The sequence below is a fragment of the Maylandia zebra genome, linkage group LG14 (assembly GCF_041146795.1).
Source record: "Maylandia zebra isolate NMK-2024a linkage group LG14, Mzebra_GT3a, whole genome shotgun sequence".
Classification (NCBI taxonomy): domain Eukaryota; kingdom Metazoa; phylum Chordata; class Actinopteri; order Cichliformes; family Cichlidae; genus Maylandia; species Maylandia zebra.
In genome coordinates, this window is record NC_135180.1 from 35,486,105 (window position 1) to 35,514,008 (window position 27,904).

At 42.5% G+C, this 27,904-nt stretch overlaps 1 protein-coding gene across 3 annotated transcripts; it reads left to right on the top strand.

Moving 5' to 3' along the window:
- The first annotated feature begins 1,267 nt into the window (after window positions 1-1,267).
- Window positions 1,268-27,876, top strand: ccdc9 (coiled-coil domain containing 9). 3 transcript variants are annotated; one of them, XM_004569630.2, is made up of 16 exons: window positions 1,268-1,391; window positions 2,001-2,053; window positions 2,758-2,862; window positions 3,959-4,093; window positions 6,899-7,285; window positions 8,038-8,121; window positions 8,570-8,734; window positions 8,842-9,023; window positions 9,833-9,891; window positions 10,412-10,456; window positions 12,789-12,909; window positions 13,166-13,328; window positions 13,573-14,095; window positions 15,236-15,400; window positions 16,929-17,084; window positions 25,058-27,876. In XM_004569630.2, exons 2-16 carry the CDS (start codon window positions 2,051-2,053, stop codon window positions 25,060-25,062), a joined length of 2,298 nt encoding a protein of 765 aa, XP_004569687.2. In that variant the 5' UTR covers window positions 1,268-1,391; window positions 2,001-2,050; the 3' UTR covers window positions 25,063-27,876. The 3 variants fall into 3 exon arrangements, with proteins under 3 accessions (XP_004569687.2, XP_076729554.1, XP_004569688.2); XM_076873439.1 differs by having other exon boundaries at window positions 15,266-15,400; XM_004569631.2 differs by lacking the exon at window positions 10,412-10,456.
- Window positions 27,877-27,904: the final 28 nt, after the last annotated feature.

Consider the following 27,904-nt stretch of genomic DNA (forward strand, 5'->3'; position numbering starts at 1 on the left):
GTTACTGATTACTTTTTTCAAGTAACTTGACCAACACTGATAGATACTAAAGGTTGCAGATTCCTGATATGCCTGGTTCAGAATGAACAATTAGATTATGGATCTAATTGTTTGTTCTGAACCAATACAACATAAGTATTGCACTTTTGGTTCTGAAGACCACCACCACAGTGGATTATGTGGGACTTACAGTCATTTTTAAATATAATTCTTCATTTTCGGAAGCTCAATAATAATAACTGGACTGTGACATAATTTTATTTTATGAAAAGCCTTTGCAGTGACCGCCTGATTGAAGTCTGGAATCTATGGACAAAATACCGTTTCCTCCATTTAGATGCTCTGCCAGGTGTTTTGTATCTAATAGCTGAAAAGCTGTTCTGTTGCGGTGACATCAGTGCCATGGAATCTATTTGCCTTAAAAAAGCCCTCTTGTGTTGCTTTTTGTCCACTTCAGAAATCATCACACAACCATTAAACACTGGTGACCTGCTTCACCTGGCAGCCATGTGTGCCCATGCTGTTTGATTGGCTCCATGTTTGACATATAATGTGGCCTGCTTCGGACCATGTTTCTCTCCTTCTCCATACTTTTGTCTTCTGCCTCCCTGGGAGTGTTCTCATCTTGGTTAGATGTTGTCAAATTGTTTTCCTTAGCCATGAAAATAAATCTGTGATCATGCACTTTTTCAGTCTTCTGTAGTCTTTTAGACCTTTTATTCATTTTTTAAATGTCTGATTGCTGATTTGGCCACTCCTACAGTTTTTGCTCCCTCTCTCTCTATGCTGAGAGTTTTTATTTATGTTATTGTTTTGTTGTTGTTGGTTTTTTTGTTTGTTTGTTTTTTTTTAGCTTAATGGCAGCCTTCCTCACTTACACTGCCATCTCTTCTTCTCTCACATTTAAAAATGCAGCGAAAAGCCATAAAATACAAGTTGAACTTCAGAATATTAGGTGTGCTTGAAATAATAATAAATGGACAGGTGTCACAAATTAATTTTCAGTCAATTGTCCAATTATCTTTAAGCCTCTAAAGTTGGGGGCTCTGTATAAAAAAAATGTCTTGTTCCCAGACATTTTTTTTGTAAAGCCCGCTAAGCTAAAGCTGGAAGTCTGTACTTCAGTCACATCCTGATGGTTTGGTTTAAAATCCACTGTGGTGGTGCGCAGAGGCAGACTTTTCCAGCGAAAATCTGCTGGGATCGTTTTGAGCCGTCAGAAAGTGTACTGTCTTTTTAAGAACCGGGAGGCGGGATTTATTTGGCAGGAAGTTAGCCGCTGCTAACAGGAAGTGGAATAATGAGGACGGATTGAGGCGCAGGAATTGGCGAACAGCAGCGAGTTCAAACATTGGCCCTTATTGCCGTTGCAACAGTTCCCTCTGAAACAGGTAACGTGAACGGACTGTAACTTTAGTGCGTGTGAACGTTCATCCAGGTGTTCTTCTGCACGTCGTCTCTGTTTGCGGTGGTCTGTTTCCACGTCTCGTGGGCTCCTCGCGGCTTTGTATCGGCTCAGACAGCTCAGACATGGCTCAGTGTGCTTACATTACTGAACAGCATACCAGGGACAGACAAAAACACCAAACCAGTACTTTATTGCAGCTCAGGTGAGGCTGGATGTGCTAAAATAGCCTCAGGTATGTGTGCTGTGGTACTGTTCCTCGGGTGTCATATATACGTCTTGTCTGCAGCTCTGAGACTTTTATAGAAGCTTTTGAAATGGGTTTCATCACACACCTGGCTGTAAACTCACCTGCGATTACCTTCAATAGTGTAATCAATAGTGAGGAAGGGTGAAACAGCAGAAGGGAAAAGAGGGCGGTACCCAGTCACCGCTCAATTTCTGTTACTGTGTAATCTAGGGTTTCTATTCATCCTTCTTGTTCCTGTGCTCACGGGTTAACGCAAAGAAACTCACCTTACTGAAGGTGTAGTATCTGTATAGTGGAGGTAAAGAAACGGTAGGATGCTCCTCATCCTCCTAATCTTCTTTACAGGTGGAACAAGCAGCCAGCCACCAGTGTGTGAAGAAGAGCCGAAGGCAGCTATGGTGAGTAAAAACACTGCAGACAGTGTCTTGATCTTCTGTGTAGGTTACCCAAAACTTTCAGGAGGACCAAAGTCTGTCTAGAAGGAAGTCTAATCATCTCACAGCCACCCTGGTAACGGTTTCAGGCTCGTATTTTGGAGAGTCATTTCAATTGCTGTTATTTTTAAGGCTGTTCTTGGTTCCTAACATCCTATATTTAAATTAAATTCATCCGAAAAGTATGCAAAGTTGTTGCCTTCTGTCTGTTGTTAAACTTGGACACAGGGCGTTCATATTTGCATCTCCCGCCTCCCGGAGAAGTCACTAAATGTTTCCCTTACCTTTAAACGATCGTTTATCGTTACGACAGAAACAATTCATGAGCATTTAAAAACATAAAGTTGAATAATAAAGTGGTAACATGAGACAGAAGTACAAAGACGAGACAAGTGTATAAAAGTATGTTCTGCTACTACTACTGCCATCTTTATTCTCGTTGATTTCAGTTTTGCGTTCTTTGAGCGCAATCTCTCGCTCTTTCTCTCTCATAGAATATTTGTATATGGGTGTCTTATTTCTTTCTCCTCTTTAATAAAAGCAAAACAATTATTTAATTAAGCTGGGACAGCTGATGTATCTTCATTGTGCTTAGTTTAGCGCTGCACATTAAAGTATTACAGGCCAAACCGGTCTTGTCACTTCTGCTTTCCTCCTCTTTGCTTCAGTCTTCAACGGTGGATCTCAAGACAAAGGAGGAGAAGGATGCAGAGCTGGACAAGCGAATTGAAGCTCTGAGGAAGAAGAATGAAGCTCTGATGAAGAGGTACCAGGTACGGAAAGATTTTACACGCTAAATGTATCTTTAATACTACCATCTTGATGTTGATAACTGTCCTCACCGAAGAATGATGACATCCCCAGAATGTCTCAAAACACAACGATTCACTTCTACATAAAAGCAGCTTGTTTTACCACATTAGTCAAAGATTATACTGCATACTTGAGACAAAAGCCAAGACAAATTAGGACTGTGGTTAAAAGATATTTCAACAACTTCTTTTTTTTCTTTTTTTTTACAAGTTTGCTTTAATGAACTCAAGCTTGAAATACCTTAAAATCTTAAGTGGCCTTTATAAACATTCAGTGGAGCCACTCATGCTGTGTGCGCCCCCAAAAGCCCTGTTTTGAATCAGGAAACCCTGAATAACTGTTTTTGTTTGTTTGTTTCAAACCATTTCTCTTCTGAATTTATTTATTCACGGCAAGCAGCCAACACTTTCAAGTTGAATTTGAACTTGCTGCGTTTTGATCTTATTTGCTGGGATGTTGAGGCGAGCTGATGTTTCAGGATTTACTGCTACTCGTTTCTATTTTTTAAGGAATTCTTCACTTCATGAAGCTGAATGAGCAACATGGTCTCATCAATAGATTTGGGAGCTGTTTAATAAGTTAAATAGTTGTCATATGTCTTATTTCATTAGACTTGTAGCCACTGAAATATGATGAGAAACGTTTAGAAAACCAAATTTTTCTTTTCAGGTCTCAGATAAGATACAACCACAGCTTCTCTTGAGCTTCACATGTACAGACTGAGAAATTTAAAAAAAAAAAGTGTCTGAAGGATGAAACACAATATCATCAGTTCAGAGCGATTAAAATAATTTTCTTTTTAATTGGAAAATAGACACTCTTTTCCCATAAACAAACAGTTTTTGGTTTTCCCGATATTAGTGGCTGTCCTATTCCCTTTGCGCATTGCATTGTGGGAGAAAAGTGTCCATCAGCTGCACACGGATGACTACTTGACTTAATCTTCTTACTTTTGTCGTATGAACACAGAACACACCCCAGACCTGTTTGTCTTTGGTGCGTTTCTTATTAAGCATTAGTCTCACTGGGCTCCTGCATTTATTTATTTTTTAACAGGAAATAGAGGAAGATAAGAAGAAAGCAGAGCAAGAGGGCATTGCGGTGACTACACCTCGTAAGCCCCGCCCCCACGAGCCAAAGACGGAGAAAGAAAACTTCACTGTCATAGTCGACCTTTCTAAAGCAACAGGGGTGAGAAATCAAGTCGAACTGAACATCCTTTGTGTGGTGGTGCCGGTTCAGATTATGTTGTACTTCCATCACTATCATTTATTCACTTAATTTATGAAGCATTTTTAACCTACAACAACAGGGCCGACCCAAGTGCTGTACAGTCAAACCGAGTAAGAGATAAAAGCATCTGAAACAGGATATGTGCGTGAAGCATTTCAGACAGATAAAATGGAAAATAAAGGATTTTAAAATTAATCCGTAAACTGGAAGCCAGCAAAGAGAAGCGAGCTGCTTTCGCCCGCTCGCACTAGATAAAAATCAAAACAAAGTGTACTGGTGCAGATCTGGCGTCAGAACAGAAGTGTTGTGGGCAGGTGCCAGACTCTAACTGGGCCACATATGTGGGAACTTCAGTCACCATTGCACACAGCTATTTTTCTTTTTTATTGGATTTTCTGGGATTAAAAATGATTAAATATATATTTCACTTCTTTGACACAAAGTAGTGATGGGAGACGTTTATCTGTTTTTACAAATCGTGGCAGGGATTCCTACTGATTACAAATCTGTAAAGGTAATTGTCCTCTAACACTCTTCTGCTGGCACTTTGCTTTCAAAGGCCTGAAGTACTAAGCCTAGGATGGCTGGAGGGAACAGTGAAGCAGCGGGCATAAAATTAGAGCACAGCACACACTAAAAATACCCAAAGTTACCCTGTGAGAGTTCATGAGATGAGTTTTCTCTTTAACGTGTTTATCCATTCATGCAGCTCTGCTGGGCAAAAATGGGATTTTAAAAAGGCATGTTGGGTAATTGTCTTGAAACAGAGCTGAGATGATTGTACCTGCTGTACTAACATAATGTTGTTAACTGCAGATGTTTGTGCAGAATGAACTTTAGCCAGCTCATTAAAGTACCCGACCATGCTGGAGAACTATCTGTGTAATCGGTTTATCCAGCTCTTTCTGCTCGGTATGCAGATCATCTGTTTGTTAGATCTATCCTTTTCTCCTGCAGACAAACAGGATTTAAGCGTGCCTTGTGAACACAAATTGGACAAATGCCGTGGACACATTTGTCTGAAAAGGAGAAAAAACATGGATTGCATATAATGGATGGATGTAGCCATAGCGACATTGACTCTGATTTTTCTGAAGCCTGCATTTTGGCTGCCAGGATGTTGGGGGGTTTGTTGTCTGTTTGTTTTTTGCTTGTTTTTACCCCAAAGGAGGACACCTTTGGGGTAAAAACAGTGCAGTTCTAAATGATCGGCTAAGCCTGCCAAGCTGATCATGCACCAGAAAAATGCCCAATAATTAGTAACAGAGTAATAATACTTGAATTGGCCTCATGGACACATGGACAGTGAACTATCCAGAGACTAGATTTCATACCGGTCTGCAAACATGTTTGCTTTTCCTGTAAAGGCTCATTTTAACACAGGGACTCACTTTAGGGTGCAGCCTCAAGTGGTCAGTAGAGGAACTGCAGGGAACTGGGAACAATATGGCAAACCACAACAACATCATGATTCTTTTAGAGCTGCATTCATGGCCCATTGGTTAAAATCAGGGTTTTTAACGCTCTGTTTTTTGGCACAACCAGTCCCCCCCCCCTCCATTAGTCGTTTAGTTTGCCACGTTTCTAATTAGTCTCCTGTGGGCTGAAGAAGCTGGTAAGCAGATCCAGGGGGGATACAGGTGTAAGAGTGGAGTGAGCGCCTGCTGAGATCCAGATTGCCTCAGAAAAGACTACCGATCACTGCCGGCACCTAGATTTCAAACTGAAAAGGTCATAAGACAAAAGAAAGGCCTGGAGAACAGCAGGGGGCTGCCTGCTCCACACGAGCGCCTGTCTGACTGGTTAAAGGGTTGATCTGGGCCCATTAGTCTGTTGGACCTTTTCTGAAGAGGCCTTTGAAAACCTGATGAACGACGATGGCCTCTTTCTGTCTCATAACTCAGCCTCTCAGAGTTCATCATGTTGTAGCTCTTTGCATAATCCATAGCGCAGATTAGTCTTTAGTTCATGTGACATTCATTAGATTGACGAGTTTGTAACTGTAAGAGTTGAGCTGTTCCATTTCCTGGGTTGAAGATGATGTGTTGTTATAATCTTCACCCTGTTAGTCCCTTTATATCCTAAAAGTTACGGCGTGCTATTGCTTGCAATTTTTTTGAAATGGTCTTGAAATATTAACATTCCTGACAATACTGAAAAAAGTAATTGCATAATAATAATATAATGTATTATACTATGAATTACCATTATTACATAATATTAATAATGTAATAATGGTGTTTGAAGGCAATGAAGGTCATTCTCCTTCTTTTCCAATGAGCTGCTGTCAAGCTATCTAATTTAAAGTGTGAATAAAATACGGCTTTATCTGACTTCTTATGAGCTCTACTGCTGATAAGTACCTTTTTAACTCAGATTTTTTTGACAAAAATCTAAATGAAAAACTTCAATTTTACACCATAAATCAACCAAACCTTTATTTTCTTTTGCCATGCGCTGTAACTCTTCTAGCACCACAAAAAATCCAAAATGTATCCAAAACAGATTTTTCCCTCACTTATAATTTATTGGTAGCCAAATATAACTAATATGATCTATAAGTTGTTATTGATCCACATTATAACAGGCTAAAATGGACACTTAGGTGTTTTGATTAGTCAAAGAATCAGGAATAAGGATGGTGTTTTTAAACTACCACATATGTCATGTTGAGCCTCCTCCAGCAGCTGACTGAAATTGTAACTAAGGTGCTGTTAAAATCACTCCGTTCACAGTGAAAGTCTGTGTGTGTGCTGCTTACAGGAGAAGAGAGTTGTGAACGAATGGAGACCGGGAACTCCTCGCGGCCGGAAGACATCAGAGGAGAGCGACAGCCACAGAGGGCAGAGTGATGGCCGCAGCCCCCCCAGGAGGACCGGGTCTGGGCGAATGAGTCGGGGAGGTCAGAGAGGAGGTGGTGGTGGTGGTGGAGGACAAGTAGGACAAGGAGTAGGAGGTGGGGGCGGAGGTCGCCAAGACAGGAGAGACTGGGAACCGAGAACACCCAGAGATGGAGAGCCTGGTGAGGCAGGAGGCCATGGACGCAGAGGAGGAAGGAGAGGAGGAGGAGGAGGAAGAGGAGGAGGAGGAAGAGGAGGAGGGGGAGGAGGAGGAGAAGGGACACCAGGAGGAATAGACAGGAAATCCAAGGTGGGTGAGGATGAACTGTTTGAGGGAGGTTTTCACACAGGATGCAGCTGCATGATGCACGATGCAAGACACTGAAGATAATACATTTAGAGTGTGACTGTGTGGTATACATGGTAGTGCGATTACTTGAAGTCATGTATCAATGAAGTCTCATGGGGCTTAGCTTAATTTATTAACTGTTAAAGTCCATTCAGAGGTATGAGAATATGTCACATTTGTTGTCATATATTAAAAAATTCATATTAAAGTGAAATAATAAACGAAAGATGACTATCTATAATCTATAAATGATCTATAAACCGAGCTAATCCATATCCAGTTGTGTGTCTTGTTTAAATTCGAGTGCACGACCTGTGAATGTTCAAAGCTGCTTCTGTTCTTGTGCTTTTAAGCACCGAATGTTGACTTTCAGTTTAAAACAGGAGCTGGGATGATTTCAGTGTGTAGAAAAAACATGATACAAAGAATTTACATGTGTATGTAACATCTACAAAAGTATTGCTGTAGCCACGGCACGTGCTCTAACTTTGGTCCCAGCCATTTTAATCTTTTAACACAGAAGTACTAAAACTGGGATTTTTGGGAAAATACTGCAGAAAATTTTTTATTTTGGCTCAAAAATCTGCTGCAGTTACCTCCTGGTGGAGGACTTTGTAACATGGACGATGCAGTCATTTTCCAGTATTGTTAAAACGGTTGTAACACTAACATCCTGTTCAATAATAACTCGAATGTCACAAACTTCCTGACAGGAATGGGAGGAGAAGAGACGACAGAACATTGAGAAGATGAATGAAGAAATGGAGAGGATAGCAGAGTATGAGAGAGGACAGCGGGTATGGAAGTCACTGGGGTTTTTTTTGGTTTTTTTTCAGCTGCCATGTGTCGTAGCGGGTTTGATTTCCAGAAATGGATTTTACAGACAAGGCTCTGAAAGACCAACATTATAATAAAACTTTTCTAACCACTTGTTTTTATTGGAGTTTAATTTGCTTAATATAGCAGAGATGTGTGTAAATGCATAAATTGTTGTCCGGTGAGACAGCACAGATGGATTGTTATGACTGTACACACACCAGATGTGTTTTTTTTTATCCTCTTAAATTACTATAACATAAATTTCCCATAAGATCAAGTGTTATGAAGCTAACCGTCTCTGCTTTGGTCTCACATTTAAATCGTGTGGTTCTTCTGCGCAGTATTTTTGTTTGTTTTGCTTTTTTAAAATCATTTAAAATCAGCGAGGAACTAGCCTGAGCTGAACAGAGTCGTTCCGTTTCACAGCAGGATGGAGACAAACCGACCCGTAACTTCCTGGATGACCCGAGACGTTCAGGTCCAGCCCCGGACACGGACCGCAAGGAGGGCAGCCGGAGACATGTACGAAACTGGGGGGGACTGGACTTTGACAATGTGAAGACAGGGTCTGAGCTGGAAAAAGAGTGGACCGTGAGTACTTCTTTAAAAATGGGTTTCGGGTGGTTCTGTTTATGAGCATTACCTTTGTCTTTATTTAAACTCCTGTGGCTGAATTATTTACTCTGACTTCTCTGCAGAGCCGGAGACCTGGTCCCAAAGGCTCTATGGATATGACGATGTCTATGACCGGCCGGGAAAGAGCAGAGTACCTGCGCTGGAAGAAGGAGCGTGAGCAGATAGATGAGGAGAGATTAGCACGCCATCGTAACGCCACAGGCCAGTGGAGACGAGAGTGGGATGCACAGAAGACGGACAACATGTAAGAGTCTTTCTTTTAAAAGTAAACTAAGATCCCGTAATTCAAACTGCAGAACAAAAAGATGCCAGGAAGTCTTAAGGCAGTCTCTGCACATCAATTCATCCATCGAGTCACTTTGATAGAGCATTGAGGGGGGCCTCCTTCTCCCCAGCCACCTCCTCGAGCTTATCGGAGGCCTCTGCAGAGCTCTTAGATGAAACTGTGGCAAAGAAATGGATCAAAAACCGTTCAGAGTCGGCACAGTATTGAAGTGGAAGATGCTAACAATCTCAAGAAGAGGTGACCAGAAACCTGACAGTGACTTTGATGGAGCTTCAGAAGTCATCTGCAGAGTTTAGAGACTGAGCCAGAGGGACGATCATCTCAGCAGGACTCCAGCAGAGCAGCTGGACAACCTGCTTGGACTTTATCAGATGGAATTGAAAGGAGATGCTTCTCAGTGGCAGGGGCGCAGTTCAAGGGAGAATAAATGCAGCAAAGTAGGATAGAGTGTAGTGAGCCACAGCATTCATGAGGCTTCAGGACCGGTCTGTGACTGTCTTTGGTTGGTCCCGCAAAAGTCCAGACTTAGAAACCCTCATTGAATATCTGTGTTGTGTAGTAGTAGTCTGTAGTGTCTGAAATAGTGCCGCTTATGTTGGGTTTACTAAAGCTCTGCTACAGAACTTTAGTGACTTTACAAAGATGGAGGGGGAGGAAGAGGTGAGCACGATGGAAGGCGTCTGCTGGGATAAAGATGGCGACAGACTGACGTGGCAGAGAGGGCGCTAACGTTTGATGTGTGTGTAACCCTGTGGCTGTTTTCACAGGTTCAAAGAGGACCCATATGCGGCCACTGAGGGTATCCCATCGGAGGGCGGCAGGAGAGGCAAGTACACACAGACGCACGCACACCCATCGCATGCTGTTGCACAACACAGCAGCTGACCCTCGATCCACCTCCATGCCACGGCTTCGCTCGTCTGACACGATGTCTCTCTGCTGTGTTGATGTATACACGTCAAACACCCCACTCTGTATGAGAGGCAACAGTCGCCCTCCTGAGTAATTAAGCTCGTTATGTGAATGCTCGCCGTGTTTCCCCAGAGTCCAGATTAAGCTTGGAGTTAAGCCGCGGTCGTTCTGTTTGGAGGAGTCCGGATTTCCTTTATTGTGCTAACTGACTTTGACCAACCCGACCGAAGCTCCTGCATGTTTATTTTATTTTTCAAAGGACTGAAGACTTTATTTGACTAGGCAGAGATTTTAATGGTCTTTACTTAGTAGCAAGATAAACGATGTTTACAGAGTTGCAGTGAGTGTTTATGTCAAAACCTTATTTCACAGATAATGTTTTTGGTGTGTGTGTGGCAGACGTAGTGTAACGTGTTTGTGTGTCCTCTCTGCAGCGCGGGGGCATAACTCTCGTACAGAGCCTCGGGGCAGGGCCTCAGGTTAGACCACAGCATGGGCCTGAGTCTGAGTGTGTCTGTGTGAAGCAGCTGCACCCAAAACCAGCCTCACCCCTAACTCACATGCCCGACTCACCCTCATGATGGCGCAGCCCTTAATGGTGTTATTATGACAATCAGCTTAGTCCACTATTGATACCAGCGTTTAATTCCACTTCTTTTTAGCTCATGTTAAGACCCGGGGCCTGTAGCATTCATCTTTTTCTTATCAGGCTTCACTCCTTAAGACGAGGAAGAGCTGACTGTAGTTACAGCTGCAGTATGCAGGGTCCAGTTATGTGAACAGGTCGTTGAATACAGGCATTCCTGCAGAAAGGTCGAGGCTTAGGTGCCCTGTTTAAAGATTATAGGACTGTTATAGTTGTATGTCATCGTTCAATGAACGTTTAGAAGCAATACAGTTGGATCTTAAGGATCTTTCTGTTATTGATTCACCAAGGAAAGATTATTATTATTATTTTAAACTAAAGTCTCTCATACTGCCTGAAATGGAAAAGCACAGGATCCCCTTTGGGAATGTTATTTTTCCAGAGAACTGATTGGTCAGTACAGTAGTTACTGTGTCCCACCTACTTAACCTGGAGTTAAACCTGAAGTAAACATGCTTCATGTTACAGGCCCCAGAAAGTCCAAACCAAAGGCAAACTGTCTTCATTCAAGGCACTGAAATTAGGAAACTTGTGTATAACTGTGAGAATTAAGCAACAGTAGCAAATCATGTTTTTAATTTTAAATGCAGGTTAATCTTGAGTCTTTGGAAATATCCAAATACTCTGAATCTGTCTCAATTAAACCTTCAGAGACCCTGATGTAAATTCTGACTGCTCTCATCTCTAAAATCACAGACGTTGTGACAGCTCGGAGAGGTTTGCCTTTGTGTGAGCAGCTCTAATCTTTCTGTGGCTGGAAACGCTTCAGATGCTGCCGCCTGCACACACAGCGACCTCAGGATGTCCACCAGTGTTTGTGGATGGTCCTCAGTTTTTGAGCCTTGGCTTTGGCTGCGTTCATGTCTTCACTGTGATTTATCCTTCAGTCCTCTTCAGTCTTGTCGCCTACATCCTTTGTCTCCTCACTGATCCCTTCTTTTCGTTTGTACTTGTATCTGTCTCTTTCTGACCTTTTAATGACATCCTCTCCTCTCTCCCTGTTGAGCTCTTATCCTCCTCCCTCGTCTGAGCTTTTGGTCTCTGACCTTCTCCTCGTGTCCTCTGCTCTTCTTCCCTCTCTGACTCTTTTTTTTTTTTTTTTCAAATTTCCACATTTCTTTTTTCTATTGAGGTCATTCCATAAAAAAATCAGCCACATCTTAAAAATAGGGAACATGTGACCACCCCAAAAATCAGCCTTTTTTCTTTTTTTCTTCTTTCCTTTGTCTTTTAATATGCAACACATTAAAAAATTTGCCTTTAAATTGACTTTGAACATCAGCATGTGTTAATGTGCCGCTGGCCAAAAAACAAGTTAAAGCATGTGGAAAGTCTCTTTTTTTGATACTTGGTTGATCTTCTAACTGTGATTCTTTGTGTCAAACCCGAGTCATCAGATTGGTCCCATGATGCTGAAAGTTGGTCATAAAAAATGTTATAAAACAAACATTTTGGCTTCAGTTTGTGACACTGAAAACTCGATGTGGATTTCTCCTGAGACAAAATACTGGAAAAATTAATTTTTTCCTCCTTCATGTCTCCATTAGCTGCTCACCTAATCAACACCTTTCTTTCACCCTCTGTACAACATCTCTTTTTTCTTTCGCTCAAATTTCCAGTTGTAACTCTAAAGGAGTCCAAACGAGGTGGCTTTAAAATTTGGATGTTCTCAGTTTTACTCGTAGTATTTCCTCATCCCTCTTCTCGTCTTTATCTTAAAAATCTTTTCGTTCTCTCTTGATGCCATCAATAATAATCATAATACACATCTGGCGTCGTCCCAGAGCTCAGACGCACTCTGCAGCTGACCCAGCGGGACAGCTGCTGTCACGCAAGTTATGACGTTAACTCGCAGACCGCAGCGGAGGCGGAAGAATCGGTGTAGGCAGTTTTTATTGAAATGTTTTATTTTTAACATTATTAGATGGACTTTTACATGCCTGGATACTTTCCAACAGACAGCCAGTGGCATAAAGACATGTTAATGACACAACGTGTGCCCCCTCTCCGTTTTGAATTTTTATTTCTTACTTTAAAAAAAACACTCCTGTGCCTCACTTTTGAGCAGTGATGATGAAACATCCATCACCTGCTTTCTGCTTTTTTAGATTAAACATCACAGCAGCTCATAGTTTGATGTATACTCACCATCGATGTCTCCTTAGATGACAGTAAGCGACCTCCGAAAGCGCCGACATTCGGCGACTTCCTGTCCCAGGGCAGGACCCAGGGGCCGAGGGGCGACCGGAGCAGAGGGAGGGGCCGAGGACAGAAGCAGAGCTACAGGTAAAACTTTTCTCACCATCAGCTGACAGATCCATTTACTTGACTTTTTAATGTAATTCTTCATCACAAAGCTGTTCTGCAGTGAAGAAACTGAAGTCTGAAACACTAAAATGACTTTTAAACTAGTTGTAATGTTCCTCATTTTCCTTTATAATAAACATTTTAACAGCTCTTGTTGAGAATTGCGATGGTTTTCGGTGTATTTCTCACGCTAATGCGATGTCCACTGAACCTTTTATTCTGAAACTTTTCACAGCATGCATGACAACCGCTGGGAGGGAGAGAAGGAAGAGGAGGAGAAGGAAAAGGAGAAGGAGGAGAAAGAGGAGAAGGAAAAGGAGGACAAGACGAAGAAGGAAGAGAAGAGTAAAAAGAAAGATAAGGAAGAAGAGAAATCTAAACCTCCCACAGTACAGAAGGTAACGGGTGCATCTGGACTTCTATGAATAATAAAGTATCTGTCATGCTGAGCTTTACTTCAGAGAAATGGATCCTTTTTCTTTTTGTGAGGTGTGAATTTTTTTTTAGTTTCTGAAATGGGACACGAGAGCCGGTGCCTTAAATGCTCCTGCCACTCCAATCAAACATCCAAATTAAAGCATTTGTTGCAGGATTTTAAATAAATAAATCGCTAACTCTTTCTTTGTTTCCATCTTTCCTTAGGTGGAGGAGAAGAATGGAGGAGGAGAGGATGATGATGAATGGGAGGATGCCAGTGACGATGGGGAATATGAGGAGGTGAGCGACTCGGAGCAAGACTCCAAAGGCGACGAGAAGAAGGACATCGGAAAGGAGAAGCAAGCAAAGAGCAAAGAGTCCTCCCCAAAAACTCCCAAACCTCGTTCTCGTCAGGCATCAGCAGGAAGCCCCAAAGATCAGCGGACTCCCAGGCCAAAGGTCCACATCCCGCCCCCAGCGGCCGCTCAGGAGTCCCCCGAGGGAGGCAAACCCCTCAGCCCCTTCTCCCCACTGGACGGCCACAAGCCAGTGTCAGACTGGGGAGAGGAGATGGAGTTGCTGTCACCCAGGAGCAGCATGGGAGGCGAGAGCCCGCCGAAACCCTCCAGCGTTGATTCCAGCCCCCCACAGAAGAAGGAAGAGGAGGAGGAGCAGCAGGAGGAAGAGATCAAGAGCCAAGCTGGCAGCTCTAGTGAAGCTGCCGAGTCACAGAGCGAGGAGCATGCAGGTAGAATAGTTACCCCACACTGAGACCATAACAGGGAATTATTGTAGCAATTTTCTGAAGCTGCTGCACATGTGCTATACCAGTGTTAACATCAAATAATATCCCAGGTGGCTTAAACTCAATAAATCTGATAAATAACGAGGATTTATCAGCTAATGATGCAATAACATTTTTTTGAAAACCATTTGTTAAAGTTAGCATTTGTGCAGGGCTATAAAGAGAAGAATCATTGATGCAATTTTACGTGTGTTAATGAGAAATCGCAGAGGAGCAATGTAGGATGAAGAGCTGTTAGCGGAGGAGAGAAACAGCACTCCAACAATCCTGAATGTAAAGCTTACGGAGCGTTTTGCATGTCCAGAAGGAGGCCCGGGACATGCTGGAGAGATCACATCTCTCGGCTGGTTTAGGAACTACTCCCTCTTCCTGGCCAGGAAGAGGGAGACAGCCTCTGGTTGACTATATAAGCGGCAGAAAATGAAGCATTTTTACTGTGTTCACAGAAGAGCCGTTGAGACACTTCAGTTAATGCAAATATTAACTTAGCGCGCTTAAACTGGGGGCTTGTAAAGCTTCAAATGCTGCAGAAGCGATTGACAACGTGTCTTTATTTCTTTGCTTCGGGCACCTTTTATGTTGTTCTGAAGGCTGAACTTTTACTTTTGTGTCAAGTTGGTGAACATTTCTCCCAGTAAGTCGGCAGAAGTGTCTCAACATAGGACTTTGTGCCCATTTAAGCTCTCTGTTCTCCTACAGGAAGCCCTGCAGCATGTCTCCCTCCTGCACAGGGAGGATGCTGCTGCACCTGTGACCCGTAGTGCTCAGCGTTTCTCAGAGACCTTTAGGGATGGTTACATAACTTTTTGTTATTTATGGAAAAAAAACGGCTCGTTAGAAATAATTGTGACATTAAGGAAGGTCACTTTCTGGTTTTAATCTGTTAAATGGACAGCCTTCATATTTTCCCTTTGTTTCTGTCAAAGATTCAGTCAGTGAGGGGAAAATATTCACACCTCTCTTATTTTCTTACCTTGTCTCTTCTGATTTCTCTTTTTCTACCTCCGCCCCAACACCTCTCTGTTCTCTCCTTTTTGTTTCCTCCCCTCATCTTCACCTCTTCTCTCCATCCTCTGTGCTCAGCCGTTGATGTTTCGTCTCCTCCGGAAAAAGCTGAAATCCAGGAGATCCAGGTGATGGTGTCAGAACCTGACTCGGCTCCTAAAGACTCACCTACTGCACTGCCATCTGACCCCGCCCCCTGTGAGGTGAAGGTGGACGAGGATACGCCTCCAGCCCCGTCACAAGGTAATAAAAAAAAATTAACCCCTCAACATAAAACGCACCAGGCTGTTTTCATCCACTGCACCCCGCACTTCTCTAGGACTCGCCCAACAGGCGTGTGTGAGAGTGTAATATCTGGACGCTGTATTAGGGCGTGAGCTGGACTTATAGGACCTCCTACATGTTCTGTCCACGCAGCCGCTTCACCAAAACTACACAGAGCTTTTCCGATGGTGTAAACACGTGTGAGAAATGACAGCTATGGAAAGTTGAGTCCTCTGTTGCAGGTGAGCCCAGACTGATTCAGAGGAGTTTGCAAACCTTCACCAGTCTGTATGAGAGTGACTGCAGCTGTCTGCAGACGGGTTTCCTCCTGTCAGCCGACCCGTGCAGTCACCTTTTGATTGAAGCTGGTCACCCAGAGGTTGAGGATGCAACATCAGTGCATCAACCAGGCTACAGTTTTTCCCAGGCACATAAAAGTTGCAGTCTTATGTTTATTCTAGTGTGACTGAGACAAAAACAAAGACGTGCACAAATTAAAATGACTGGTTATTTCTGCTGCTTTAATTTATCCTAAATGAAGAACCAGAACATTAGAACCAGATTTATTTATGGTTTTTTTTCATTAATCTTTCATTAGTATTTAGCTTTGTGGATTTTCTCATTTAAATTCAGATTTCGTTGTTTCAAAATGTTTTTGCGGTTTATTTTTTACAAGTTTCTAGGATAATATAGAGCGACTGGAAAGACGAAGTCAATTATTAATAGTTCAGTCTTAATAAATGTCAAAGAAATGTCCTTCACATGCTGGGTGTATTGGTTTATTTTATTTAGTTAATACAACATATAATTTCAGTCATTTTACATGTTTTTTTCTAAAGCTTAGTTTCTATTATATTTAACTAAAAAGTACTTTCTTTAGAGAGTAGAAACATTACACGCTGACAGTCCTGTGGTATAGTGAGGATCAGCAAACCAGCAGCAGCTCTAATCCAGCTGCATCAGGAGGATTAATCCAGGTGCTTCTAATCTCCCGCTTGAACTAACCCAGCATCTGAAATCCTCCCGCGCCGCTTTGCAGTTCAGCTCATTTTGAGCTAAATTTTAACTGATGTTAATCTCGATTCAAGTAACGCCTCCAAAACCTGCAGAATTTTTGGGTTCTCACCCAACAACAGCTGATTAGATGCAAGCTGGGTCCTGCAGTTTATTTATCTCTAATTGACGAGACTCCACATGCTGTAAGGATTTAAAGGCTGAGTCGAGAGCACTACTGGGCAGGATTTTTACTTCATCATAGCTGCAGTTATTTTATCTTTCTTGTGACAATAAAATGGAGGAATTAATATTGTGGATGCAATGAAAGTATAGGAAACAGGAAACCGTGCACACATCAAAGGAGAACGTAGCACCACGCTGAATGACACTGTGTTGCTTTTTTCTCAAGTTGCTCTGCACATGAACATCTTTATTTCCCTCCAGATTGCCTTTGAGCATAAGCTTTTATTTCATTCTGAATCGAGCCTTGTTGCCTTTTTCTCTCCGACAGCAGACAAACCCGACTCCCCGCCCGCCCCCTCCGTCCTGGAAGCTGAACCGAGCTCGCCTGAACCTTCAGTAGAAAAAGAAGATGACGCGCCGCCTGCCGAGAGCGACGCTGCTCCGACAGCAGAAACGCAGCCGTCCTCAGAGCAGCCGTCCTCAGGTGCGGTCCTTATCACTGACTTTGAGACGGTGGCTTACTGTAAATCCCCTGCGCACCTCTAACGCCTCCTCACGCTGTGCTCCTGCTTCTTCTTTTTTTTGTGCTTTTTTTTGTGATTGTGCTGGTTTTCATTTCCCTCATGGTGTGGCTCTCTCACTCTTTTTGTCTTCATTCCCTTATAAATAAATCATGACGGGAGCTGTTTGGTGGCCTGACAAACCCAAAGATAGCTTTAGATGCTGCTTTTTAAAAAATCTGACCTGCAATGCTACCTCCTCCTTCCACCGATCAGGACCCACTTCCTGTTTTGAAACTCCTCCCGGCTGTCTTCCTGCTCCTCCTCTGATGGACTGAAACTTTTAACTCCACCTCCTTTGTTGGATGCACTCCCCGTGTGCTGTTCCTCCTCCTCTTCCTGTTCTTCTCCAGCATGTAAAACCTTTTGTTTTTGTTGTTTTTATGGCTGTAATGAAATTCCTGCTGCTTGATGCTCTGCCTGCATTACCAAACCTTTTACTCTGTCTCCTCCTCTTATTTTTTTGCATTGATGTGAGCTGTTAATCATATGATATGATCAGAGTGCATTTGCTGTCTTGCCTGTTTTGCAGTTACACTCATGGCATCTGTGGAACCAGATCATTTCAGTTAAAAACACATTTTATAAGCAATCTAATTCAAAACATTCAGACTCATAAGTATCCGTTAACGTGCTCCTCTACCCATCAGCAATCTCAGGAGGGAAATCTGAATAATTCAGGCCTCAGGCGCTGAGTTGTTGGTGAACGCTGGGAACAAATCTGGACTATAGATGGTGCACAAACTAAGAGGACATCTTGTATGTGAGCAGAGCCAAATGAGCTCCATTAAACTCTTTCAGGGTCTTCTTTGGGTAGTTTTTAGTGTAATAGCTTCACCTGATCAGGTTTGCTCCGCGGTTTTATTTTAGACTAAAATATTGTGATAATTATTAGATTATTAGATGAATTATGTGCAAACATGCAGCTAAATCGTGCGTGCTTTGACTTTTTATGTGGTGCCTCTGAGAAAGATCCACGTTTAATGAATTAGTTAAATAGCTTCCACCTGTCATACACCATCAGGTCAGGGTTTTATCTTGATTCTTGCAGTACTGTAGACTCTGTGCTGATGCTCATTTGTCTGCAGCTACACATTTGTTTCTTAAGCGATCTCCAAGGGTCTGTTTAATCTCTGTAAATAGGCAAGGGGCAAGAGTTTTGTACCTTTCTTGTTTCCGTATACAATCCATTTGCAGTATGTTGGACAATAATATTTTGCAGCCTTTGGTCACGTGCAGGCAAACGTTCAGATATATTTTTATGTATTTGCATTTGTAAACGATGCTGAAATCTTGATATTTGCTTCAAAACTCGTGGAAATTGGTGTTTTTAAAATGCTTGAAGGATGAAGAAAACAGTGGGTGTATTGACAACTGAGCAGTAATATTATAAACCACAGACATGATATTTAAATCTGAGATGTCAGCAAAGGCAAAGATGATGATGTAAGAGGGGGAAAGTGGGGTAAAAAGTTTTTTTAAATCTTATTTTAGGGCAAAGTCATCGAACGTTTTAACCAGTTTTCATCTGATTGGTCAGGTGATTCTATACATGTGTTTTTGTTTTATTTTTTTAAGTCCAAGTGTTCCCTGGAGTTAAAGTTAGGTTAGATATTGCTCTGAAATGAAAGTCCCTGGAGGCGTTTTAATTTTGAAATGAATAAACAGCCACATTTGTATTCATTTACTTTTTAAAACATCTGCATAAGCCCAGAATTACACAATCCGTGCATCCATACAACAAAGTTCCCATCAGCCTTACTTATAATTTGTGTTTGGTCCTAATTAATCTCCATGAATATACATGAGACAAACTCAAGTATTCTGCTGATGGGTCATGTTTGAGATGGCACAGAGTAAATACTCCCAGTCTGGGATCCAATCAGCTATTTTCTGATGCCAATAAAACCTGATTAAAAAGCTGTTGTTATTAGTTTTTCTTTTTAATAATCTGCATCCATAAACCTGCCCGAGGACAGAAATGGAAATCTTTCCCCAGATATCAGCCGGCTGCACTGGAAGCCCAGAAAAATTGGCCACTAACTCCAGAGGCCCGATCATCAGACTATCTGGGTTCTCAGATTATATCCTAATTACCACATGCTTAGCAAGTCTAATCTGCCCAACACAGATTGGAAACTGGAGAGTCGGTGTGACTCTGGGGTGCAAATGTGGCTTTGAGCTCTGATGGTTCCTTTTTGCCATGAGTGTAGCTGAGTGCCTGCTTCAGAACTGGTTTCTGTTTATGTTGCTCATCTCTGTTTAAACCAGCAGTTCTCAGACTGTGAGGCCGACCTTTTAATTTACTAAAACTGAATCGTGGATCTCTTTTTTTTTTCTGGTGTTGGACGTTGAAGAAAAAAGAGAACAACTGGTTTAAACTTGTTTTTCTTTTGTATGTGTCTCTGAACAACACTGTGCTCCTTTATGCCCCTTTCCTTCATTCGTTGTGACACCCCTCATTACTGCTGGGGTTGATGGGAGCACTGAACTATAAGGCCAACCAGCCCTTACAGTGGGGCAAAAAAGTATTTAGTCAGCCACCGATTGTGCAAGTTCCCCCACTTAAAATGATGACAGAGGTCAGTAATTTGCACCAGAGGTACACTTCAACTGTGAGAGACAGAATGTGAAAAAAAAATCCATGAATCCACATGGTAGGATTTGTAAAGAATTTATTTGTAAATCAGGGTGGAAAATAAGTATTTGGTCACCTCAAACAAGGAAAATCTCTGGCTCTCACAGACCTGTAACGTCTTCTGTAAGAAGCTTTTCTGTCCCCCACTCGTTACCTGTATGAATGGCACCTGTTTGAACTCATCATCTGTATAAAAGACACCTGTCCACAGCCTCAAACAGTCAGACTCCAAACTCCGCCATGGCCAAGACCAAAGAGCTTTCGAAGGACACCAGGAAAAGTATTGTAGACCTGCACCAGACTGGGAAGAGTGAATCTACAATAGGCAAGCAGCTTGGTGTGAAAAAATCAACTGTGGGAGCAATCATCAGAAAATGGAAGACATACAAGACCACTGATAATCTCCCTCGATCTGGGGCTCCACGCAAGATCTCATCCCGTGGGGTCAAAATGATCATGAGAACGGTGAGCAAAGATCCCAGAACCACACGGGGGGACCTGGTGAATGACCTGCAGAGAGCTGGGACCAAAGTAACAAAGGTCACCATCAGTAACACACTACAACGGCAGGGAATCAAATCCCGCAGTGCCAGACGTGTTCCGCTGCTGAAGCCAGTGCATGTCCAGGCCCGTCTGAAGTTTGCCAGAGAGCACATGGATGATACAGCAGAGGATTGGGAGAATGTCATGTGGTCAGATGAAACCAAAGTAGAACTTTTTGGTATAAACTCAACTCGTCGTGTTTGGAGGAAGAAGAATACTGAGTTGCATCCCAAGAACACCATACCTACTGTGAAGCATGGGGGTGGAAACATCATGCTATGGGGCTGTTTCTCTGCCAAGGGGACAGGACGACTGATCCGTGTTAAGGACAGAATGAATGGGGCCATGTATCGTGAGATTTTGAGCCAAAACCTCCTTCCATCAGTGAGAACTTTGAAGATGAAACGAGGCTGGGTCTTCCAACATGACAATGATCCAAAACACACCGCCCGGGCAACAAAGGAGTGGCTCTGTAAGAAGCATTTGAAAGTCCTGGAGTGGCCTAGCCAGTCTCCAGACCTCAACCCCATAGAAAATCTGTGGCGGGAGTTGAAAGTCCGTGTTGCTCGGCGACAGCCCCAAAACATCACTGCTCTCGAGAAGATCTGCATGGAGGAATGGGCCAAAATACCAGCTACTGTGTGTGCAAACCTGGTAAAGACCTATAGTAAACGTTTGACCTCTGTTATTGCCAACAAAGGTTATGTTACAAAGTATTGAGTTGTATTTTTGTTATTGACCAAATACTTATTTTCCACCCTGATTTACGAATAAATTCTTTACAAATCCTACCATGTGGATTCATGGATTTTTTTTTTTTTTTTCACATTCTGTCTCTCACAGTTGAAGTGTACCTCTGGTGCAAATTACTGACCTCTGTCATCATTTTAGGTGGGGGAACTTGCACAATCGGTGGCTGACTAAATACTTTTTTGCCCCACTGTATATAGGTGATAGCCCATAATATTACCGCTTCATGGTGCCGTGAGTCATGCACCGCTGGGAAGAGGAGTCACTCACCGTGGTCTGAATCAATGTTTTTCACATTTCCGTCCGTTCGTCTGTTTTTCTGCACGCTGTGGTTTAAAAGTGAGCTAAGTGGATAAACCACAGGCTGGAGGAAGTCCAGTCATTAGCACTCTCCCTGTACCCATTTATCATGTGACTGGGGTGTTATCACTTTGGCAAATGGCAAAGCTTTAAATAATAAATATTTCCTTTTCTCTGGAACTGTAATAATATGGAAACAGTTTGAAGTCAGCGTGAGTTGGGCTTAAATTCAGATGGCGTGATAAAAGCTAGAAAGGCGATCTGTGGGCAGTTAATTGATTAATCTCATAAAGTAAAACCAGAGGAGAACCGAATAAAATGGTTCAAACTGAAGGAGGCCTGTTATGCTTTTCCTGCCGCATGTATCCTGATACGATCCGTTAATCTTAAAAATGGTCAAAGTTTCAAAAATTGAGTTGCTTTTTCAGGTGTCATGTGACACCATAGAAAGTATATGATCATGCTAGTCACAGAAGCTCCACCCATTTTTCTTATGCAGGCCGGCCAATCAGAAGAAAATTTCTTTAAAGGTGGTAGAAGCTAAACAGGTAAAATTAAAGCGCGAGTCATACTAAGCTTCTTTATTAAAGTCCAGAAATAAACATGGAGCTGCAAATGAGAATAGTTCCACTTGATGGAACCAAGATACCAAGGCTTTAAAATAATAATAATATGTGAACACACATATTCAACAACTTTTAATTAATCTACTCTTAATGTATAAATTAGGTTGTTGCCGCAAAGGATGATAAAAACGGCGGCCATAAAAAAACAAAAACAAAGGTGAACTGAGGTTGTTTGGACTTTTGCTGGAGCAAATTTTGACTTTTATTCTTTTATTTTCATAATTTTCTTTTTTTCAAGTGAAGATTTGTTGCTTTTCTCTGTCATTTAATACGAATAAACCATACGTTTTTGGCATTTGCAACAATTTTGACATTTGAATTTGAATTCCTCGATTCTTTTAAAATTAAATCGAAATGATTAACACAGAATATTAGTTGATAACAGCTGCATGTGTGTTATCTTTATCCAATTAGATCTGGGCCGTTTAAAAACAGACTCCAGTAAAATTTTTACCATTTGGACTGAGTACAGCAGGATCGCTGCTTTCCTTTTGTTCTGATATAAAAAATCCACAGTAGCTGCATTTACACCTCTGATGACTCATTCGTGAGAAACGGCACAAGTCAGGGGTGTGTGTGTGTGTGTGTGTGTGTGTGTGTGTGTGTGTGTGTGTGTGTGTGTGTGTGTTAGGGTGGAGATCAGGAAACCAGGGAAATTAGAGGCACAATTAAGCTTTTAAAGGCTTTTCAGAGGAAATGAGCTACAGCCTGCTGGACAGATGATAGGGCTGATACAGTGGAGTCCGTTTAAAGTCTGATTGAATTAAATCGTGTGATGTTTCTGAGGCTCCAGTGTGGAGAGGCTGAATTGCGTGAATCACTCAAGTATTGGCAAACGCCAACATTAAAACACAAAGATATTGTTGTAGCAATGTTTGCAGAACAAGTCACGGACACAACATTAAGAGGCTGTTTTGCACTCTTGGTAATGTTTATGGATTGTTGGAAAGAGTCACATGGCCGAGTGAAACCTCCTGTCTTCTAAAATTCTCCATCCTTTAAAACCTTTTTATCTGTTTTACCTTTTAATAACATTAATAGTCTAATGTCAGGAGGTTTTAAAGTTCTGAACCAAATGTGAAGAAACGACTGCTCTGACTTTATGGAAACATCGGTGTGTATTGTGTTGAAGAGATATCAACTGAAGTCGAGCTGTGTTTGAGCTGTACTTTTGTGCAGTGCCATCGTGCACCACAAGGTGACGCAGTAGGTCAGTGTAACCTTTTATTAAATTAAAATTTTAATATTTAAAGTTTAATAAAACCTCGTTAGGGAATGAAAAGATATATCAGAAGTTCAACCTGCAGCCTTCAAACCTCGCTGCTCATGAGAGGAAACTATAGCAAAAATAAATATTGGCTCTTTAGCTTGCAGATACTTTAGCTGCCTTTACGTTAGTACCAACTCGGATCGACTCGACTTGGATCGACTGGTTTTCCATTGCAATTGAGTACCTCCTAATATGCTTGGCCATTGTCATAGCAACGCGTCAAAGCGTCCCACAATGTAATTAATATGTGACGCGAATGCTACAGCAACGGTGGACGTCCAGGCAAGTATATACCTGCTGCTCAGTCTGGCTGTTCGTTTGACTCGGGGACCACGGCGTTGTTTTTTTTGTAGCCGTTTCCCTCGTTGCCCGGTTTTAAAAGTGGCGGTTTTGATTTTCGTGAACGAGACGCTTTCATGACTCATCGAGCGACGCTGCTGACCAGACAATCAGTAGCATGCAGTCTGATGACGTCACATTTTAGCACCTGCTCGGATTGTTTGGAACCCGGGAGTAGGTACTAAATTGTACCAGGTGCTATGACCTAATGGAAAACCCTGAAAAGCGTGGACCATGGCGAGTCGTGCTGAGTAGGTACTAATGGAAAAGGGGCTTTTGTGTGGTTCAAAATTTGTGTTAGATGATATATGTTGATATCTTTAAAGCTAGTTTCCATTGTGACCACAACTTTATTGGCATCTGCAGCATGGGAGGGTGGTGCAGGACAGTGGCGAGGTGTGTGGTGGGAGTGACAGGTGGGCAATCATTCTCTCCGAGCCCCTCTTTGTTTGCAGTGGCAATGGATAGGCTGACAGGTGGGAGCCTCTGCAGGGTATGATGTTTGCAGATGACTTTATGACAGTAGGGAGCAGGTGGCGGTATGCACAGGAGAGAAGAGGAATCAAAGTCAGAGGCAGGACAGAATAAATGTGTGCAGATGACAGTGAGACAGATGCAACGAGGAGAACACGTAGTGAAGGTAGGTTAGTTTAAATACCTGTGGTCAATCATCCACATCACAGGAGAGGTGAAAAAGAGTGCTGGCCAGGTGGAGTGGGTGGAGATGCTTTGGATATGTGCAGAGGAGGGATGGGAGCTGCCAGGCTGGAGGAAGAGCTCAGAGAAGACTAATGGCTGTAGTGAAGGAGGTCATGCAGAGGGTTGGTGTGACAGGAGGATGGTAGAGAGCGATGATCTGCTGTGGTGACCCTGAAAGAAGAAGAGGAGCATGAACTCATGACAGGAATGAGAAACGAGGAGGAAAAAGAGGTTTTACCGACTGTGTGTCTGTGCGGTGACATCATTTCCCGAGTGGTCGTTCCTCCATGGCATCAGCTGGAAGCAACATGAAAAATGAACTCGCTCGATATTAAAATGTATTAAACTGCCTCTCAGATTTAATTACACATTAACTGAAAGCACCGGGACGCCGTTCCAGATCTTTCCAGGCTACTTTAACCCCTTCCCTTATCTTTCCATCTTAGAGGGAAAGTGCCACGCCGGGGACGTGAAATACAACTGCTGTTTGTGACTCGGGGATCAGGATGCGTTCTGATCTGCTCTGAGAGGCTTTCTGCAGCTGCGAGAGTTCATATTGATCACCAGCTTCTGTGCATGTGATAATTTCTCTCATTGAGCCGCAGAGTGGCTGAATGCGCTCGTGATGGCTGCAAATGTTCAGCCTTTATGGTAGTCTGAAGTGCGTTGGGTGAAAGGCACATTCTCTAGGCCACACACTTTTAAACATCCTCCTTTTGTTTGTATCAACAGACTGAAGCTGCAGCACGTCTGAGGATGGATGGATGGATGGAGGAGTTGGATGCATCACACTACTCATCCGTGACCACTGCATATCTAAATTTGTTTTAAAAAACAGGAAAAAAATGACTTCATCCATGATGAGGAGGTGGAGGACGAGGAAGTGTGCATTGCCTCCACGGACCAACCTCTCCTTAGCGCTCTGAGCTGTGATCAAACACCCCCTCCCTTTGCTTCACCTCCCCTCTCTCTGTAGTACTGAGACATCAAAAGTAAAATGTCCATCAGTGTCTTGGTTTAAAAATGGCGACTTCTCTCTACAGACTCGTTGTCTCTGCTGCGAGAGAACATCTGTGTTCGTGTGAAAAAGTCATTCTAACACTGCCCTGAGAGCCTCACAGAGGTCGTTTCTGCCTCAGAGGTTCTGCTGAAGTTACAGACAGTAACCTGGATTACTTCACTGCCTGGATTACTTCACTGCATCCTTTTTGTCCAGCAGGCTCTCATCCCCATTGATCGCCCAGCCTGTATAAGGTCGACGTGGTCTCTCCGTTCAGGACCAGGAACCAGAATTTCTCCACGGGAAACAGACAATCATTAACTTCCAACTTCCCCAGTGATTGATTGATTGGATTCATCTTATTAGCCGATCGTCTGCAAAATGAGGCGATCGCCGTCCTGTTCTAACATAGTTACAGGAAACAAGAAAATGGTGATTGACACAGATATTGACCACGCTTAAACTGATATCCTGTAAGAGGATCTCAAGCACATTAATCAATGAAAAACAAATCTGCCTTTTCCTCAATTTTATTTTCTTGATGCTGTTGAAATTAAAAAGGCAGGATTACAGCTGCCAGACCCAGTTAATGTTGAGCTTTAAGCAGAGGTGACAGCTGTTTGCTAAGCTCGCTTCTTTCCGATCAGTTTCCGTCTTTTCCATCAGGTCACGCTGTAGTTTCACCGCTTCATTTTTTAAGGTGGCGGCACAGATGACGCAGATATAATTAAATTTTAATTGATGATGTGATTCTAATTCAGCTCAGATTCAAACTCTGCTGTTCATCGGCTCATTTTGTGTCGAACAATATGGAACGTAATAATATCATGTAATGAGTTATTGTTTGTAGTAGATGGTGGCAGTAAAACGGCGCCCTTTTTACTCCGAGGACAGCAACTGTTTAGGTGTCAGGCACACCGGCTCGATCTGAATGGTGACGGCTTTTTAACTCTACTGCACACATAGTTACACCATTTGGGCGAAATGTTGGCGTTTTCCATCCATCCGTCCGTTTTCTGCCACTTATCTGGGTTCGGGTCACAGGGGCAGCAGTCTGAGTAGACTTCCCTCATCCCGACCATCTTCTCCAACTCATCCATGTTGACACAGTCATTCCCAAGCCAGCCAGTAGATTTGATCAAGTTTTTATCACTAAATATAACTTTTAATCAACACTTAAGCAAAGATTTGTTCTTTGAACTGCACAGACTCGCTGTGCAACAACATAAACTGTGTCTTTGAATTATTGGGGAAGTGCAGCATGAAATTCAGACACTTTTCATAAAGATTAATTTATTATGTGGATTCATTTTTGAGCAAATCTGAAAACACAAAAATATTGCTTCAGAATTCTGTGGAAATCACATTTTTGTGATATTTTTATCCTAAAGCTGAAGTTTGCTTGTCCTCAGAGGCAGCAGCCATCAGCAGTCTCTCTTCAGTCGTGTCACTATGTTGAGCCTAACACAGTGCATTTGATCTGATCTGAGTTACAAAGAGATTCACATATTTGCAACACAGGAATCCACCGACTGCATAGTTGCGGTGTTGGTGCAGGCGTAAAGCAGAGGGGTGTTTTAAAAGGCACAGCATCGAGCCGCCACGTCTTCATCTGCATTAAGCAGGAGTTTAGGGTTCTTTGTGCAAATCAGGAGCGTTCGCTCCAACAGGAAGTCTCTGGGAAGTTGTGGAAAATTGTGAAATTAACCCCTGTGAGTCTGTAATGAAGACAGATTCAGCAGGCATCGTCCTCCCAGACGACCCGCTGTGTTGATTTTGGTTTTAAACCAGGACTGTGGGAGAAAACCCACGCGAGATGTTCATCCCCGCAGGTCACACATCCCTTTTCTCTTTATCGTTCCATTGAAAGGCCATCGGTGAGTTTAAATATCAGGAGGTAAGGCGTGCAGTAGAGGGTTAAAGAAGAAACTCCCAACAAGTCCTCAAACCTCAGTTTCACCCATTTCTGAACTGCAGCACGTTTGACGTGTCCAGATTAAAATCAGTGAAACTGAGGTTTGTCCGCGTGTTCCTGACGTTTTCTTCCTTTTTAATCAGCTGCTGTTCACCTGCTTTACCTGAAAGAATCATGTGACCTACTCGGGTCTTCTCTTTATTTCAAATCTATCAAAATCAATTATGTACACAGAAAAAAAAGTCACTCCAGTTGATGATTTGATTATGTAATTCTCTCTGATGTTGCTTTACATTTAGGCGACTACACTTTCCCGGCCCTCTTAGGACTCGCTGCCTCCATCATATGAAGTTTGTTTTGTTTTTTGGGATTAAATGCAAATGTTTTAAACTGTCGTTTGTGAATGAAACTCTCTTTTTTTCTTTTTCTTTTTTGTTCTGATGGTTTATTTTGGAGTGAAACCGCTCTCTCATACCTCAGCGGGCCAAGAGCTTCAGAGTGAGTCTGTTTTCTCAGCTCGCATCAGCCGGAGTGTTGAAACTGTGGCGTTTAAACACACGTGGATGAGTGGGGATGCTTTGGTTTTTGTATTCTGTATCCAAGGAATAAAAGTGATGCCTCTGGGTTGAAAGAAAACTGCAGTATGTACAGTTTTATAAAAGGA

Coding starts and splice junctions, on each gene's coding strand:
- ccdc9 (XM_004569630.2), top strand. Junction 8,735..8,841: donor AGCTGGAAAAAGAGTGGACC/GTGAGTACTTCT, acceptor ACTTCTCTGCAG/AGCCGGAGACCTGGTCCCAA. Junction 14,096..15,235: donor ACAGAGCGAGGAGCATGCAG/GTAGAATAGTTA, acceptor CTCTGTGCTCAG/CCGTTGATGTTTCGTCTCCT.